Raw genomic sequence first — 14,220 nt, forward strand, 5'->3', positions numbered from 1 at the left:
GGTTGCGGTGTTCCCCGCTGACACCGGCGGCGGGGAGAGGGGGGGGGGGCGCCTGTCCGGGGTAGTGTGAGAAACTGCTCTCAGTCCACGTCCGCCCCCCCCCCCCCGCGCTCCGATTCGCCCCCTGTAAAGCACAGTGCGCAGAATCGGGTGCCAGGTAAGGGCGGGGTGAAGGGCAGCGGCTTCAGCAGCTGTTACTGAGCATGCTCAGTGCACCCTCAGCCGCAAAGCCCCCCAGCCAACAGCCTCTCGCACCGCAGGGCCCTGTCCCCGACCGCGCGGCAGCGGCAGCGGCAGCGGCAGGCAGGGCCGGGGGGGCAGCGGCGCCGGGCTGCGTTTGGTTCCGGCTTAGGGCCCCCGCCCCGTCCCGTCCCGTCCCCGCATCGCGGGGGGCGGGGCCTGCACTCGCTAGCGAGCCGCGGCCCAGGCCCGGGCGGGTCACGCGGTGGAGGTGCGGCCGCGTGGTCGGTCTCCTAGCAACGCGGGATGGCGGCGGGCGAGCAGCGAGGCCGCGAGTACCTGGAGCGCTACAAGATCCCGGAGCTGCTGCACAACCTGAGCGCGCTGCTGCTCTACCACCGGCCCGGTACCAGCCCGGCCGGGCTTCGGCCCAAGGCCCCCCGGGGGGGGGGGGCTGGCGGAGCGCCGAGCCGCTGGCAGGAGACCGGCCGCTGCTCCCGGTGCAGGGCTGCCGGCAGGGAGCCGGGTCGGTCGGGAATGCGTGAGGGTGCTCAGACCCGGGCCGGCTATAACCATTCCCAGCCGGCTGCAGCGCGGCGAAAACGCTCCCTCCCCAAGCGCAGGCTGTGGGGCGCGGGACTGGCTGGAGGGAAACAAAAACCTGTGGTGTGTCCCCCTCCCTCAGCGCGCTGGGTCACGCCAAACCCTGACTTATGGGCCGTCAGGGCAGCCGAGGCGTGAGTCGGGAGAACGTGCCTCTCCGGCTCGTCCCGCGCCGCTGGGAAAGGCCCCCGTGGAGGCGCGCGCGCTCCCCTCGCCTGCGGTGCCTGCAGGACGCAGCTCTGCTCGAGCTGCTGAGCCTGCTGCGGCTGTGAAGATGTGCTCTAATATTACCAGGTTTCAGAGTAGCAGCCGTGTTAGGCTGTATTCACAAAAAGAAAAGGAGGACTGGTGGCACCTTAGAGACTAACAAATTTATTAGAGCATAAGCTTTCGTGAGCTACAGCTCACTCCATCGTGATGCAGCCGATGAAGTGAGCTGTAGCTCACGAAAGCTTATGCTCTAATAAATTTGTTAGTCTCTAAGGTGCCACAAGTACTCCTTTTCTTTTTTTCTAATATTACCGCATCACTTCTTTCCCCGCCCTTTTTAATGCACCTATGCAGCTTGTCGTAAACATAGATTGTAAGCTCGCTCAGCACAATGGCTTTGTATTATTCATTTGTACAGCACCTAGCACTATTGGGCCCTTGGGTAGGGCCCCGAGGCAGTATTATAATGAAAATAATGTCAAAATGACTAGCCCAGGCTAGGACAGCTATTTGCATGTGGGCAGCGAGGTGTTGTACATTATTTGACTGCATTACTGTATGCAGAGTATTGGATGTTTATCAATTGTTGATGCAGGATATCACCAGACATTAATTAACCATAGATTCCCTTCTTCAACCTAAAGGCTGATTATTATTTATACAATTGCTCTCAACGAGTCTAAAAGCCCAAGTACCATTGTCTTCCCTCTGCACGAACCTTTCACTGCTGCATGCAGCTACACGCTGCAGTATGGATGCAGCTCGCTTTTTCTTGTGGCATTTAGCTCCATATGGTCTACATGCTGCCACAGGTGGTGTGAAGTATAGCCATACCCTTAGCAGATTTACGGTTCCACACAACTTCTATTAAAATATTGCAAATGATTTTTTTAATTGCCTTACTTCCTATGACTGTAAAATACCAGTTTAATAATTAGTAAAATACAATTTAGCTATAAATTTAACAACACTCATTAATGGGCAATTAAAAAATCACTTCATTAATATAAGAGCTTTTTATACGTATGTTGTAATTTTTCAAGAGACCGTCATGCCTCTGGAGTGCTTAAATTCTGCAGGAATCTGCTATGCTTCAAATTTTATTATAGACAGTAGTGATATTTTCACATTTCAGTTCTTTTTTAGAATTACTTCATTAAAACTGAAGGTTAAGTGCTTATAAAATCATTCACTTTGCTGTAGAATTCAGTGCAGGGCTGCTAAATAATTCTGAGGGTTTTGTCATAACTTAGATTTAATGTGTCATAAATTGTACATAAGGCCTTGGTTATAAGCTAGCAGTTTGCCACACTGCCCCTTTGCAAGGCTCTAGGAGACAGTCAGCATATTTTTATAAAGTAACCGAAAGCAAGCTTCAGGGTGAAGTGACTGATATTTCAAAATTTCATTTTTTTTCTATTTAAGTTAGTTGCTATTGTGTATACAAAATACAAATAGCTCTAACACTAAAAAGATATGGTTAATATAGCCTATAGCCACTGTTACATTACTTTACATACTAAATAGAATTTGATTTAACACCTTTTTATACTCAAATAGTGACATTTCAGCCCCACTGAAATCAATGGGAGTTTTTTGCCATGGACTTCATTGGTGTCGAAGTACTTTACAATGTAATGAATTAAATTCAGGGCCTTTAATCAAATGTGGCTGCTAACGTACACACAACAGTTGCTCACATGAGCCTTGGATATTAGAATCTGAGAGGTAGAACATTGGTTGACAACCAGCAGTTGGTTTATTTATAGGTAATTAATCTAGAGCATTCAGCAGTATAGTATATGAACACCTATTTGTTCCTCACCCATTTCATTAACTGCTACGGCATCTTAAATTATAACCTGGAGAGAGAGCACTTTTTAACACAGCATCCAATGGAAGATAACCTTTAATTGTACAGCAGCCCCTTCCTATTCTGTTGTTAGCATTCAATCTGATATGAGATTTTCATTTGTATGATGGTGCACACAGAATAATAGTTTTGCTCTAACTTGTATATCCTTGAGAGTGTCAGAAATGTAATATTTATGGAATATTTTACATTAATTATAGGATTGAAGAATTAACTGGTAACTAGATTACATTTATTTTTAAACTAGTGTATATTCAGTGAAGTTACACTGCTAGTGCAATATAGGTAAACAATAAATCCTACTGTACTGTAGTGCATTTTTTTGCATTTGCAAGTGTTTTTGCATTTAATGGTAAGAATTTATAAACCTAGTTTAAAAAATTTATAGTATCAACAAGATTTGTTAACTTTATTCTTTTACAGAAAGACCAAGGGAGTTTTTGATACATGCACTGGAAAGAGTGAAGCTTGCAAAATTAACTGATGTGGAATATCCTTATCTTGTGGATGAATCAAATTTGGATGCCATGTTTGAAATGCTGGACACTGCAAGTCAAGGCTATATAACTTTAGTGCAGTACAAAGGAGGTTTGTCTTCCTTGCTTAGCATTTTTAATTAAGATGATTTTTTATTTATTTACAGATGAGAACTTTAATACAGCGCAGAATATTTAAGCTAGAAAATTCAAGGTTGTTGCTCAAAAGAATGTGATAGTTTCATTAAAGAAATTTCTCAACCTGTCAGAATTTAGCATTGATAGAAAAACAATTTACTTATTGCAAAACAAGGGAGACACTTCCCACCACCCCCTTCCCCGCTCTTGTACAGAATATTTGACCAATAAGGTCTAAAAATAATCTACACTAGAGCTAGCAATGTTAAAAAGTTATATTTTGTTTACCAGCTAGATCTTTGTGACTCAGAAAAAAGTAGTAAGTCCATTTTGGATGTAAAATTAGACTTCTGTGGGTTTGCATTGCAAGGTTTAAAAGGATTCTCTCTTTTAAAAACCTTTATAGTTCTTAAAACCTTGGGGCTAAGTACTCAAGATTTGCCTTATGAAGAAGATGCAACTTTCACATTGGAAATATTCAAGAAAGAAGTGTAAGTAAAGTGACTTTTTTACCCTTTGGCTTTATGTGGGGGAGATAAAGATTTGTAGCTAAGTGTAATTGCACGAATTCTTGTATTAAGCTGTTTAAAAAAGTAGTATTAAAAAGCATAATGATATTTTTAGAATCAGGTCTTAAATCTACAAAGTACTCAATAGTCACAGCTGCTCGACTTCAGTTTGAATATCAGGCACTTGTCACCTTATGTTCATACCCTTTAATTATCTTAAAAAATAAAAATGTCACTATAAAGTCAAATTTAAACTAGAAGCGATTGGATTACGTTTAGTTTTCCTTGTGAGGTGAATCATAATAATCGAGTAGTGATAGACTGAGGAAAAGTTTAAAAATATGTTCTAATTTATGGAGTACCATGGGGAGCACTAGCAAAAAAGCTCACAGTTCTGAAAGTGATCATATTTCTGCAAGTAAGTCAGATATTTTGCTATTGATGCCACTGATGCCCAAGCAGGGGTGGGCAAACTATGGCCCGGGGGCTGCATCCATCCCTCCTGACATTTTAATTGGTCTCTGGAGCTCCTGCCAGGAAGCAGGGTCGGGGGCTTGCCCCACTCCATGCAGCTCCCAGAAGCAGTGGCATGTCCCCCCTCTGGCTCCTATGCATAGGGACAGCGAAGGGGTGCTGCATGCTGCCCTTGCAGCTCCCATTGGCTGGGAACCGTGGCCAGTGGGAGCTGCAGGTGCAGCACCTGCAGACAGGGCAGCGTGCACAGGCACCTGGCCACGCCTCCTCATAGTGAGGACATGCCACTGCTTCTGGGAGCTGCTGAGGTAAGTGTCACTCGGAGCCTGCACCCCAACCCCTTGCCCCAGCCCTGATCCCCTCTCACCCTCCAAACCCTTGGTCCCAGCATGGAGCACCTTGCTGCACCCCCAACCCCTCATCCCCAGCCTCCTGTCCCAGACCGAAGCACCCTCCTGCACCCTGAACTCATTTCTGGCCCCAACCCAGAGACCACACCCCCGTCAGAGCCCTCACCCCCTCTTGCACCCGAACCGCCAATTTCATGAGAATTTATGGCTGCCATACAATTTCCATAACCAGCTGTGGCCCTTTGGCCAAAAAGTTTTTAGAGCAGGAGTGGGCAGAGTATTTGCACCAACTGCACAGCAGGGATTTTCTTGTCATCTTGAAAGCAGTCTCCTTGAAAGCCATCTGTGGACATGACACTTGCATTAAAATTTTTTACCAGTTGACATTGCTACTTGGGAAAATATCCCAAATATCAGAAATCAATACTGCAGGGAATTGATCAGAATAAATATCTGCAGCTTGGATGAATATTCTGGGGATTCAGAGTAGTGCTGGTAATCTCCTCCTATACACAGGAGCATCTGTGTTTGCAGTGATAAACCTTTCAGTTATAATTAACTGTAGGGGGTGGTATACTCAGTCAATACATGTACATAAAGCCTCAGTATTATAGAGTTAAAATTACTACTGTATTTTCTAGACAGCCCAGTCATTTTATTTTTTTTTTATTAAGATTAGAACAACCACTACACCAGCAACTGAACCAATAAAATTTGTGTGGTTTGGACCAACATTTTAATCAGGGCTCTGTGTATTCGATGCAGCAAATTCACTGGCTGTGGAGTTGGATGCCGAGATTCTGGAGTTGTGCTCCAGAATCTCAGCATTTAAATTACAAGCACAGAGAGAACCTTGAAAACATGAACTAAGCATAACCAATGTAGTGCCACGTGCCTGCTTATCACCTGATACAATTAGAGGAATTCATTTCCCCTATTCATCTCAAAACCCTATGGAGTCTTGTTATCAAGGCTATGCAAACTGGCATTTTTCCAAAGAGACCAAAGAATTGAGCAGTTCTGCATAGAATTTGACATTTTGCTGCATGCAGATGACTAGCATTTTGTTTCCCCATCTCTGTCCTATAGAACCTGCCTGTAGTGCCCTCTTGCTCTCTCTTACTCAAATAACTTGCCTTTGTCGAGATACAGTGCAGTCTCCCTGCACTGTTCCATAGATGTAGGCAGCAGGAAATTAGGATGCCAGAGCTGGAGTCCAGTTTACAGCCAGGATCAGGAGAAGCCATAGGGGTGGATTGGCAAGCAAGGCAGCCTGTACAATTGTGTAGGAGTCTCATGCCTGTTTTGAGCCTGTACAAGTTCCCTATATCCCAGGCCCACATTTGGGAAGGGGAGAGCATACCAAAAAACTCCTCAAATGTAATAATTTTACATGAGTATTTTCAACTTCAGTTTGGCATGTTTTTGTTTATTTGGGAGGAGGAGTACAGAATTGGAAAAGTAGGTTGTTATTTTTAAATGAGAACTGGGTAACTAAGTGTAGCACACAAGTCCATCTTTACTTCCCACATATGATGGAAAATAACTATGGTGGTTCGGGAGGGGATAAGAACACTATGTACTGAAGAAAATTCTATACTGAAAACACATGTGTAATGAACAAATTGTTTACAGACCATCTAACTAGATTTCTTTTCGTCTATAGGAAGAAGTTGTTGCAGGAGAGCTGGGCAATATATCAATCTTAAGCAGCTGTCTGTTAAAAATAATTTTTTTTTAAAGTCTTATCTTTGAGTTTGTTTTTATTTTGCCTTTTGGCAACTGATAGTTTCACTTATTCAAATATAAACTGAGTAGTATGAGCATAGCATGTAAAAAGATTAATTATATGGTGCTAGTTTAAATAATCAGAAACTACTCATTACACCTGAGGAACATCTTTTGAGGACTTCCTTTACAAAAAAAACATTCAAAACAGTGTAACATTAAAAAGATGCTGTGTATCAACATCTTCCCTAGCAAGAATGTTTTGGGGCTATACAGTGATAAAAATGACTTATTCAGAGTAGCTCAAGGCAATGCTTTGATAAGTGTTGGTTCAAATATAAAACTATTTCTGTACAAAATGTTGTTCTAGTATGCAATAAACAGCAGCCATTATAGCACTGAAAGTTTATTTTAAAGCCAGATATTTCTTTAAGACTCTTGGGGAAAAAATAGTTTTAAAACAACCTGGAGAAGATACCCAAATTCCAACAAAACCATTATTTCCAAACATAAGCAATTTTGAAATAAATAATATTTCAATAACTGAACAAGTTGTGATGGCATTTTAAACAAGTTTACTAGTCACAATGTATGTAAGGCCTGTTCAGAACATTTTAAAGAGGACAAAGGATTTGGACATTCAAGGAGGAGACAATTCTGAAGTTTCCATAACAGAACTTAGTTTTAAAAGTTAGCATGATCATAGAAAATAGAACATGGACACATGCCTTCACCTTATTCCACACCCCTGCACACAAATTTAAGTATGTGATGCCCATGTGTAAGAATTTATGTACATAATTGTCCATATACCAAAATGAGACTGCACCAATTTGAATGAATGTTTACCACTGAATGCAGTAGCATATATACCCAGAGTTTACTCCATATTACTCTAAACAATAAAAGTTTCCTCAGCATAACCATTATCGCCTTACAGCCATCATCAACTAAACAGATCACTCACTCTTCAACAAGGAACACATTCTCCACTCTAAGTCTGAGCCTGCTGTGCCTCTAGGTTGGGGGTAGTTACAGAACAAGTAAAGTTAGATTAGTTTAGTCAAATCTGTTTTAATCACTTTACTGTTAGAAACCAGTTCAGTATTGCAACTGTTTTAAAATGGCTATGTACAACATATAATCAGAGTTATAAAAAGATTAAGGCATAAGGCTAGATCAAGTCAGCATTTTACAAAGATGTACGAGGTCTGTTTGTGGGGTTGTTGTTTTGTTTTTTTTTTTTAAAGAACCAATATACAATAAAAGTATACTAATGTAATAGCTTGACTTCACTTTTATTCAGATAAATAATTTAGAACAGATATTTTACTTCTGACCATTTTCCTCGAAGATCTTTACTTATTTTCCTATATTAGGCCAGTTTGTTCTCAAATTAAGTAGAATCTCAACATCCTGTTGAGCTAATTTGTAAACTCCAAGTTCATTTAACACTGCTGTGGCAGAGGGCTGGTTTGGATCCAAGATGGTTCCATTTTCCGAGGCTGAATGTAGTGCATCTTTCAAAAGGAGGGCAGAGCCAACATTTAGATTCAAGATAATGCAGGCTTCTTTTATGCTATAAGAGGAAAAAATACACATACTTTACTGCCTGAAATGAAGAGGAGTGTCCATTTCAACTTCATGTCAGGACACACTATATTCAGTCTGCGGTTTTTTTGATCATCCCATTAATAAAATATTAAGAATAACCTCCCCTTTCTGGATAGCTGAAAAGACACAACCTAAACTGAGAAGATAATGCAGCCACAGCTTTCAAGATATATAGTGGACATCCACCTTAATGTCTTTCTTGTTTTCAGTGAGACAAATGTGAGTATAACAACCATTTCTGACATATACTGCTTCCAGTTACCCAGGTCCCTGCATTTGTTTTTTAACTTTAGTTTCCCCATGGAGTAAAGTAATAAAAGCCAATACTTTTTTACATTTTAATATTGGTAAAAAGTTAAGTAATATGAACTACTTTCTTATTCAGTATACTTAAATAAGAACACAGTATGATATATAGGTAGCAACTGCTTAAATCTGAACACATTCCCTGTCAAAAGTCATCAAAAAGCAAGAAGATGCCCTGTAACTGTACATTTCTGTGCCTACACTTTCCCATTATAAATGGGGATAATACACATGAAGGGAGGGTGAAGCTTAATGTTTGAGAAGTATTTCAAAAGCCTCAACAAATATAGCATCTTCCATTTAAGTATTATTGTAGTACCAATGTATCACCTTAATCCTTAAACATTTCTGGACCCACTCCTACACTCTTTATTCAGGCTGAAATCCTATTTGACTTTGTAGAGCAATTAGCCTGAGTAAGAATCACAGTACTGCACCCCAAGTCCTTGTTTCTTGGTGGTTTGTCCTGCTATGGCTTTTTGTGCCGTTTACATGCTTTACCATCCAATTTTTCCTAAATGTGCAAGTGCCAGACTGTGTGTAACAAACAATCCACTGCTAACCTAAAAGAACAAACCATAGACTGAATGGGGGCTTTCCTTAAGTATGAACTGCAGGATCATACCTGATATAGTGGTACAGATTCTCTCCATTTCCAACACTATAATTTTAACAGATTTTTCACCCAATTAATCCAAGCTGCAACTATGAAAGATGCTGATTTATACACAATGTAAGAACTTGGTATGATTAGTTGGATACTCGGTTCTGAAATACTAATACTTTAGAAATTGGCTTACTTACTGTTTGAAATAATTTTCTGGTCTTTTGCAATAGTGGGAAAATAAAGGGAAAAGATTCCTCGTCATATCAAACTGAAGTTGTACTGCTCCTCCTTCATTGAAGTGATTAGCCAGAATTACCTACATATGTATGCAAACAGATGCACTAAGTTAATTTAGGTAAGTCAATTGCACTTTCATTGTCACAGCACATATCACAACTGCAGATGCTTACTTCTTGATAGATGAACATATCCACTTTCTCTGCAAGCATTTGCCAGAAGATTTTAAACAGCGAATAACAAAGCTGCTGTTCCAACTGCAGCAAACGATCTCTTAATGTCAACAACAATGGGCAAGCTGTACTGGATAAGGACATCGCTGCCTGCTCTGCCTGGGATGGCAAAGATAACCACCTGAAGAAACAGATGTACACACCATGTTACGCTAAAGTTATTCCCAGGAAGGCAGTAGCAATGAAGCTCATCTTTTTCAAAAGGCCACAATCTCATCCATTTTTAATTTTCTTAGGTTTCGGCTACCCCTCCCCTTTCTCAAATATCCAAAAAAGATCAGTCTGCATTATGGATTAATACTCTACACCAAGTATCATTCTAATAATATCAAGCCTATATTTTAGTAACTGGAATGTAAATGTAAGATGGGACACCTGAAATCTGGAGGGGGAGGGAAGACTCCAAATGTGTAGAAACAAATCAGAAAAGCGCTTTTATTTTAGAAAGCGGCCTAACAATTTTACTCAGAAGCAAGTATTCATAGTTATATCAGGACTTCTTGAAAATGGAGGTAGCCCTTAAAGCCCTATCATACTTGCTCCTTAATATTCCCAAAGAAACAATTATTGTCAGATAACAAGAGTCGGCAAGAATTTCTTCTGGGAGTCGTGCTGCAGCATGCCTCCGCTATTTGCAAGACTGTGCTTTAGAAAAGTACAATCTAGTTAAAAAAACATTTTTTTAAGGAATTGTGAAGAAATGCCACAGATAACACTATCCAAACAATTTACTACATCTATCTCATTTCATTCATAGAACTAGATTTTTACATTAGATAGTTTTTTGCCAAAAGTCTTAAAATTGTATAACAAATTATTAGACGACATTAACACAAAGACTCACCTCTCTTTTTTATACAGCTTTGTGGCATCTTTGACCTCCCTGAAGACATGGTCTACTTGGCGGGTCAACATATCATGTTTTAGGCGTTCTAGGAGGTTAATCATGTCATCAAAGACAGAGCTTTCCATACAAGCTAGCTGTCCTAGCTGTAGCTTACTGAGAGCATTACTGTCTGCACAAACCTCCAGTGCAGCCTGCTGAAGCTCCAAGAAGAACTATAAAAACAAACAGATTTAGATATAAATACTAGAGCAAAATCATTTCTACCATGGTAACTTTTTATTTGTACTTTAATATGCAGAGCTTCAGCTGATAATATGTTTCCCTAAGGCTTTTATAAACTAGCAATTTGTTTTCAAAAAGAAGAGATTATAAAAAAAAAATCTGGTAACTCTATTGTCCCCAAATGAGTATAGAAGTACGGTGTTTTAACCCCAGTGATGGAAACAGAAAGCTGTTGTATCCCATCTGACTTCACAATAGTACTAAAAAATAATTTAAAAAACAAGCTGAAGGGTCAAATTTTCTTCTGGCCTAAGTGATATAGGGTCCTAAATTCCATTTTCAGAAGTTCAATGGAATTTTGGGCTTCTAACTACCTGAGTCACTTTTGAAAATGAGACTTAGGTGCTTTGAAAATTTTACCCAAAAATCTCAATTTTCTGATTTCTGCAAAGTTTGACAGACATACTATTTTTAACCTACTAAGAAAAACTACAAGTTAAGATCTGGATAGCATTTAAATTTTAATAATGTTTCCTTAACTTAAAAAAAAATAATCTGATTTCAATTTTATAAAGAAAGAAAATTAAATGGAAGTGTTCGTATTATGGTGATAGCAGACAGATATGTTACAGCTAACATATTAAGCACTGAATTTCACATTTCCAGTTTCTTAGTTAATTTATTTTAACAGGTATTCATTAATGAAGTTGCATACTTAAATATACAGAAACAGGCATGGATTCTGAATTAGGACACACTACCACAAACCTCTGAGGCCATGGAGAGCCCCACTGAGGTTAATAGGGCTCCACACAGGTCTCCACTAGCAGACCCCAATACAGAATCAGGGTTTGTAGGTAGGTAAAACAAAGTGTACTCTCATGGCTGCTCCAAATCCACACAGACCTGGCTGTCAGATGTGTCTGGCTTCTCAATTTTACATGAAGGATCAGCAACTCACTATCAACTATAGGTGCATAGATGTGTGCTGAAAAGTAATACCTTATAGCATTAAGTAAAGATGCAGTACTTAAGAGCAAGAAAAAAAAAGATCAAGCAAACATGCTTCAGCAGAAATAAACCCTGAAAATTAGAATCCTCATATATTTAGAAGCAATGGGTTATTAACCAGAGAGATAGGCTGACCTGGAAATTTAGCATCTTAACTATAGGTTTTGGGTACATTTTAGTTTGCCGAGTATAGAATAGTCTGGGAGTCTTGCTTCCTGGGCTGACTGAGGCAAGAAAATTAGCTAAGGTTAGTGTGACACAATGGTGCTTTCTTTTTACAGATAATGGAGCATTCTGGAGGTGGTAGGTTATAAGTAGTAGTAGGAGGAGGAGGACTGTTGGCTGTATAGAGCTATATTTCACTCTAACATAATAGGTGAAATAATCCTTCCCCTACTAGATTCACCCTGCTTCCTGAGAAAGTGCCCATTCCTACAGATTTTACAAATGAGCAGTCTCATTGACTTCTACCAGACTACTCATGTAAGGGTTAAGAAGAATAGGATCCATAGGTGGTCTCCCATGTAACAAGATGTTGCAGAATAGTCAAGGTGCAGTGCTAGTTTACAGGAAACTAATCTGCTTTAGATGTTTTGATACAGTGCACAAAAACGGCAGTATTTAAGCACTGTTTAAATTATAAGAAGTAATTTATCCTTAAATTAAACATCTTTCACTGAATTAGAATTTACATCTGGTTCTGTTTTTCAGCGCTCATGATTAATTCTGCATCTTAAGATATTGAAATCAATGAAATGGTTTTAGTTGAGCACCACATAACAGAGTTAGTTTATTTATTTATGTAAAACAGTAATTACTCACAACATTGTCAGCCCAGTCTGCTAATACTGTTCCTATATAGTTAACAGCATTAAGAATGGCACAATAACGGAAGGCTAAAGAAGCTCTAGTCTCTTCCTTCATAACTTGAGTTAACCGTATTCTGAAGTCATCAACTAAGTCTTTTTGTAACTCCAAGAACTGTAGTTTTCTAGATGCTGTAGGAAGATTCTTATACCTGTCTGGAGAGACAATTGTAAAAATTTTAATTTTCCAGAGTAAATAAAAACAGGAGCTTTTTAAAAAGGTAAGTATTGTGGTTGCCTCACTCCTGCAAAGACTTACATGCATGCTTAATTTTACACCCTCAAAGTCATCCCATTGACTACTTAAAGTTAAGCACATATGTAAATCTCTGCAGGACTGGGGCCTAAATAAATGGTTGCTTTACTAATTTCACTATAGCATTTAATTTTAAATTTTTTTCCTGGAAGTAAACTTGAAAAACAGCCTGGTAACACTAGGTGGACCTCAGAAATCTTCCCACAAGATGTGACAGAATACACATTTAGTACTCAAATAAAAATCACCTTGATGTTCATCTGCTCTTACTCACTGTGTAGAAAAGCTAAAGTTAGTTAGTATCTACATTTTCAGGAATTCATTTTTGGTCACTCATCCATTCCCTGGGCTGAATTCCTCAAAATTGATAACAGGACTTGTTTTATTTCATTTTCACACATAAACAAAAAAATATGAATTCAATTTATCTTCTTTCAAATTTAAACAAATTTCTAACGGTAATCATCAGGTGCATCACTATAGAAATTAGTACAAATATAAAAGTTTGATCATAATCACTAGAATTATTCATTAAAGTTCAAAGGAAAAAGGAACAAGAATTCCATTTATTTGTTAAAATACAAACCAAACAACATTTCTACTTCTTACTCCTTTGATGACTCCACAACCACTGACATTTAATGTAGATTATAGTTCTTGAATTATTTAGGAGAATTCATCTTAAGAAATGTCTCAAATTTTATAATAATTACCTGTGATAACCTGTAACAGAGTCGTAAAAGTTTCAGCACAGTCTGGGACCTTCATTTCATCTACATCAGTGATATCTTTATATTGCGATACCCAGGCAGCTTCAGATGAAAGTATAGAGTCCATCTTTTGAAGAGCAACTGACAGACACACAAAAATGTTTAATAATTTAATATTTATATATTTCTTACTTAAACTTGCTTTGGAGTTTACATATTTAAGATTTCTTCTAATAATTCATTTTTAAATAAACCTTAAGAATCCTAAAATATAAGATTTAATAAAAAAAGTTACACTGACTAAAAATACAGTTTTTAAATTTGCAAATTAAAACATCAATTGCTTCAGTTAAGATGAAGTATTTTAGAGTAATATAAAATTAGCTTATTGTCATCACTAATCATAATTTTTAAAGTGCTTATCAACCCTGTACAGCTGCATTTTCCTTTACCCAAAAAAAGAGTCAGAAAATTCATGGCCTATTTCAGCTGTTCTTATTCTTTACAATACAACACTTAGACACTTATCACCATCACATTTTGCTGTCATGTACTCCAAAGGCAAACCTCTGCAATTTAATGGAAAAAACCTTTAGGTATTGCATTTAACATTTTCACTCAACTATCTTTTTAAATGTAGCCTACTACACAAATATATCTGCCAATGAATTTCACCTGTTTGTCAAATAATATAATAGCCCTTTATACAGCTAAAGTTGTACAAATACTCTTTTTGCAACAACAGATATTTGATTAATACTCTTGAAGTC

The 14,220-nt window shown here is 38.9% G+C and overlaps 2 protein-coding genes across 9 annotated transcripts in view; one reads left to right on the top strand and one right to left on the bottom strand.

Moving 5' to 3' along the window:
• Positions 1-7,825, top strand: EFCAB10 (EF-hand calcium binding domain 10). Its single transcript, XM_038416350.2, has 4 exons — positions 1-586; positions 3,290-3,454; positions 3,887-3,971; positions 6,480-7,825. Exons 1-4 carry the CDS (start codon positions 487-489, stop codon positions 6,520-6,522), a joined length of 393 nt encoding a protein of 130 aa, XP_038272278.1. The 5' UTR covers positions 1-486; the 3' UTR covers positions 6,523-7,825.
• RINT1 (RAD50 interactor 1) overlaps positions 6,575-14,220 on the bottom strand; it is a 22,457-nt gene continuing 14,811 nt past the window's right edge. For 7 of the 8 annotated variants that reach the window (XM_043497189.1, XM_038416298.2, XM_038416308.2 and 4 more), the window contains 6 exons: positions 13,454-13,591; positions 12,441-12,640; positions 10,383-10,597; positions 9,479-9,659; positions 9,266-9,384; positions 6,575-8,120 (listed from right to left, as the gene is read on the bottom strand). In XM_043497189.1, the coding sequence (XP_043353124.1) occupies positions 7,904-8,120; positions 9,266-9,384; positions 9,479-9,659; positions 10,383-10,597; positions 12,441-12,640; positions 13,454-13,591 (1,070 nt within the window). In that variant the 3' untranslated portion in view covers positions 6,575-7,903. Of the gene's footprint in view, positions 8,121-9,265; positions 9,410-9,478; positions 9,660-10,382; positions 10,598-12,440; positions 12,641-13,453; positions 13,592-14,220 lie in introns of all 8 variants that reach the window. The other variant, XR_005294867.2, reaches the window with a different exon arrangement.

The sequence above is a fragment of the Dermochelys coriacea genome, chromosome 1 (genome assembly GCF_009764565.3).
Source record: "Dermochelys coriacea isolate rDerCor1 chromosome 1, rDerCor1.pri.v4, whole genome shotgun sequence".
Classification (NCBI taxonomy): domain Eukaryota; kingdom Metazoa; phylum Chordata; order Testudines; family Dermochelyidae; genus Dermochelys; species Dermochelys coriacea.

What these genes read in the sequence shown, in the direction of transcription:
- EFCAB10 (XM_038416350.2), top strand. Translation starts at nt 487, where the DNA reads ATGGCGGCGGGCGAGCAGCGAGGCCGCGAGTACCTGGAGCGCTACAAG. An exon ending in TTTAGTGCAGTACAAAGGAG is followed by an intron (nt 3,455 to 3,886) that starts GTTTGTCTTCCT and finishes AAACCTTTATAG; the next exon opens with TTCTTAAAACCTTGGGGCTA. An exon ending in GAAATATTCAAGAAAGAAGT is followed by an intron (nt 3,972 to 6,479) that starts GTAAGTAAAGTG and finishes TTTCGTCTATAG; the next exon opens with GAAGAAGTTGTTGCAGGAGA.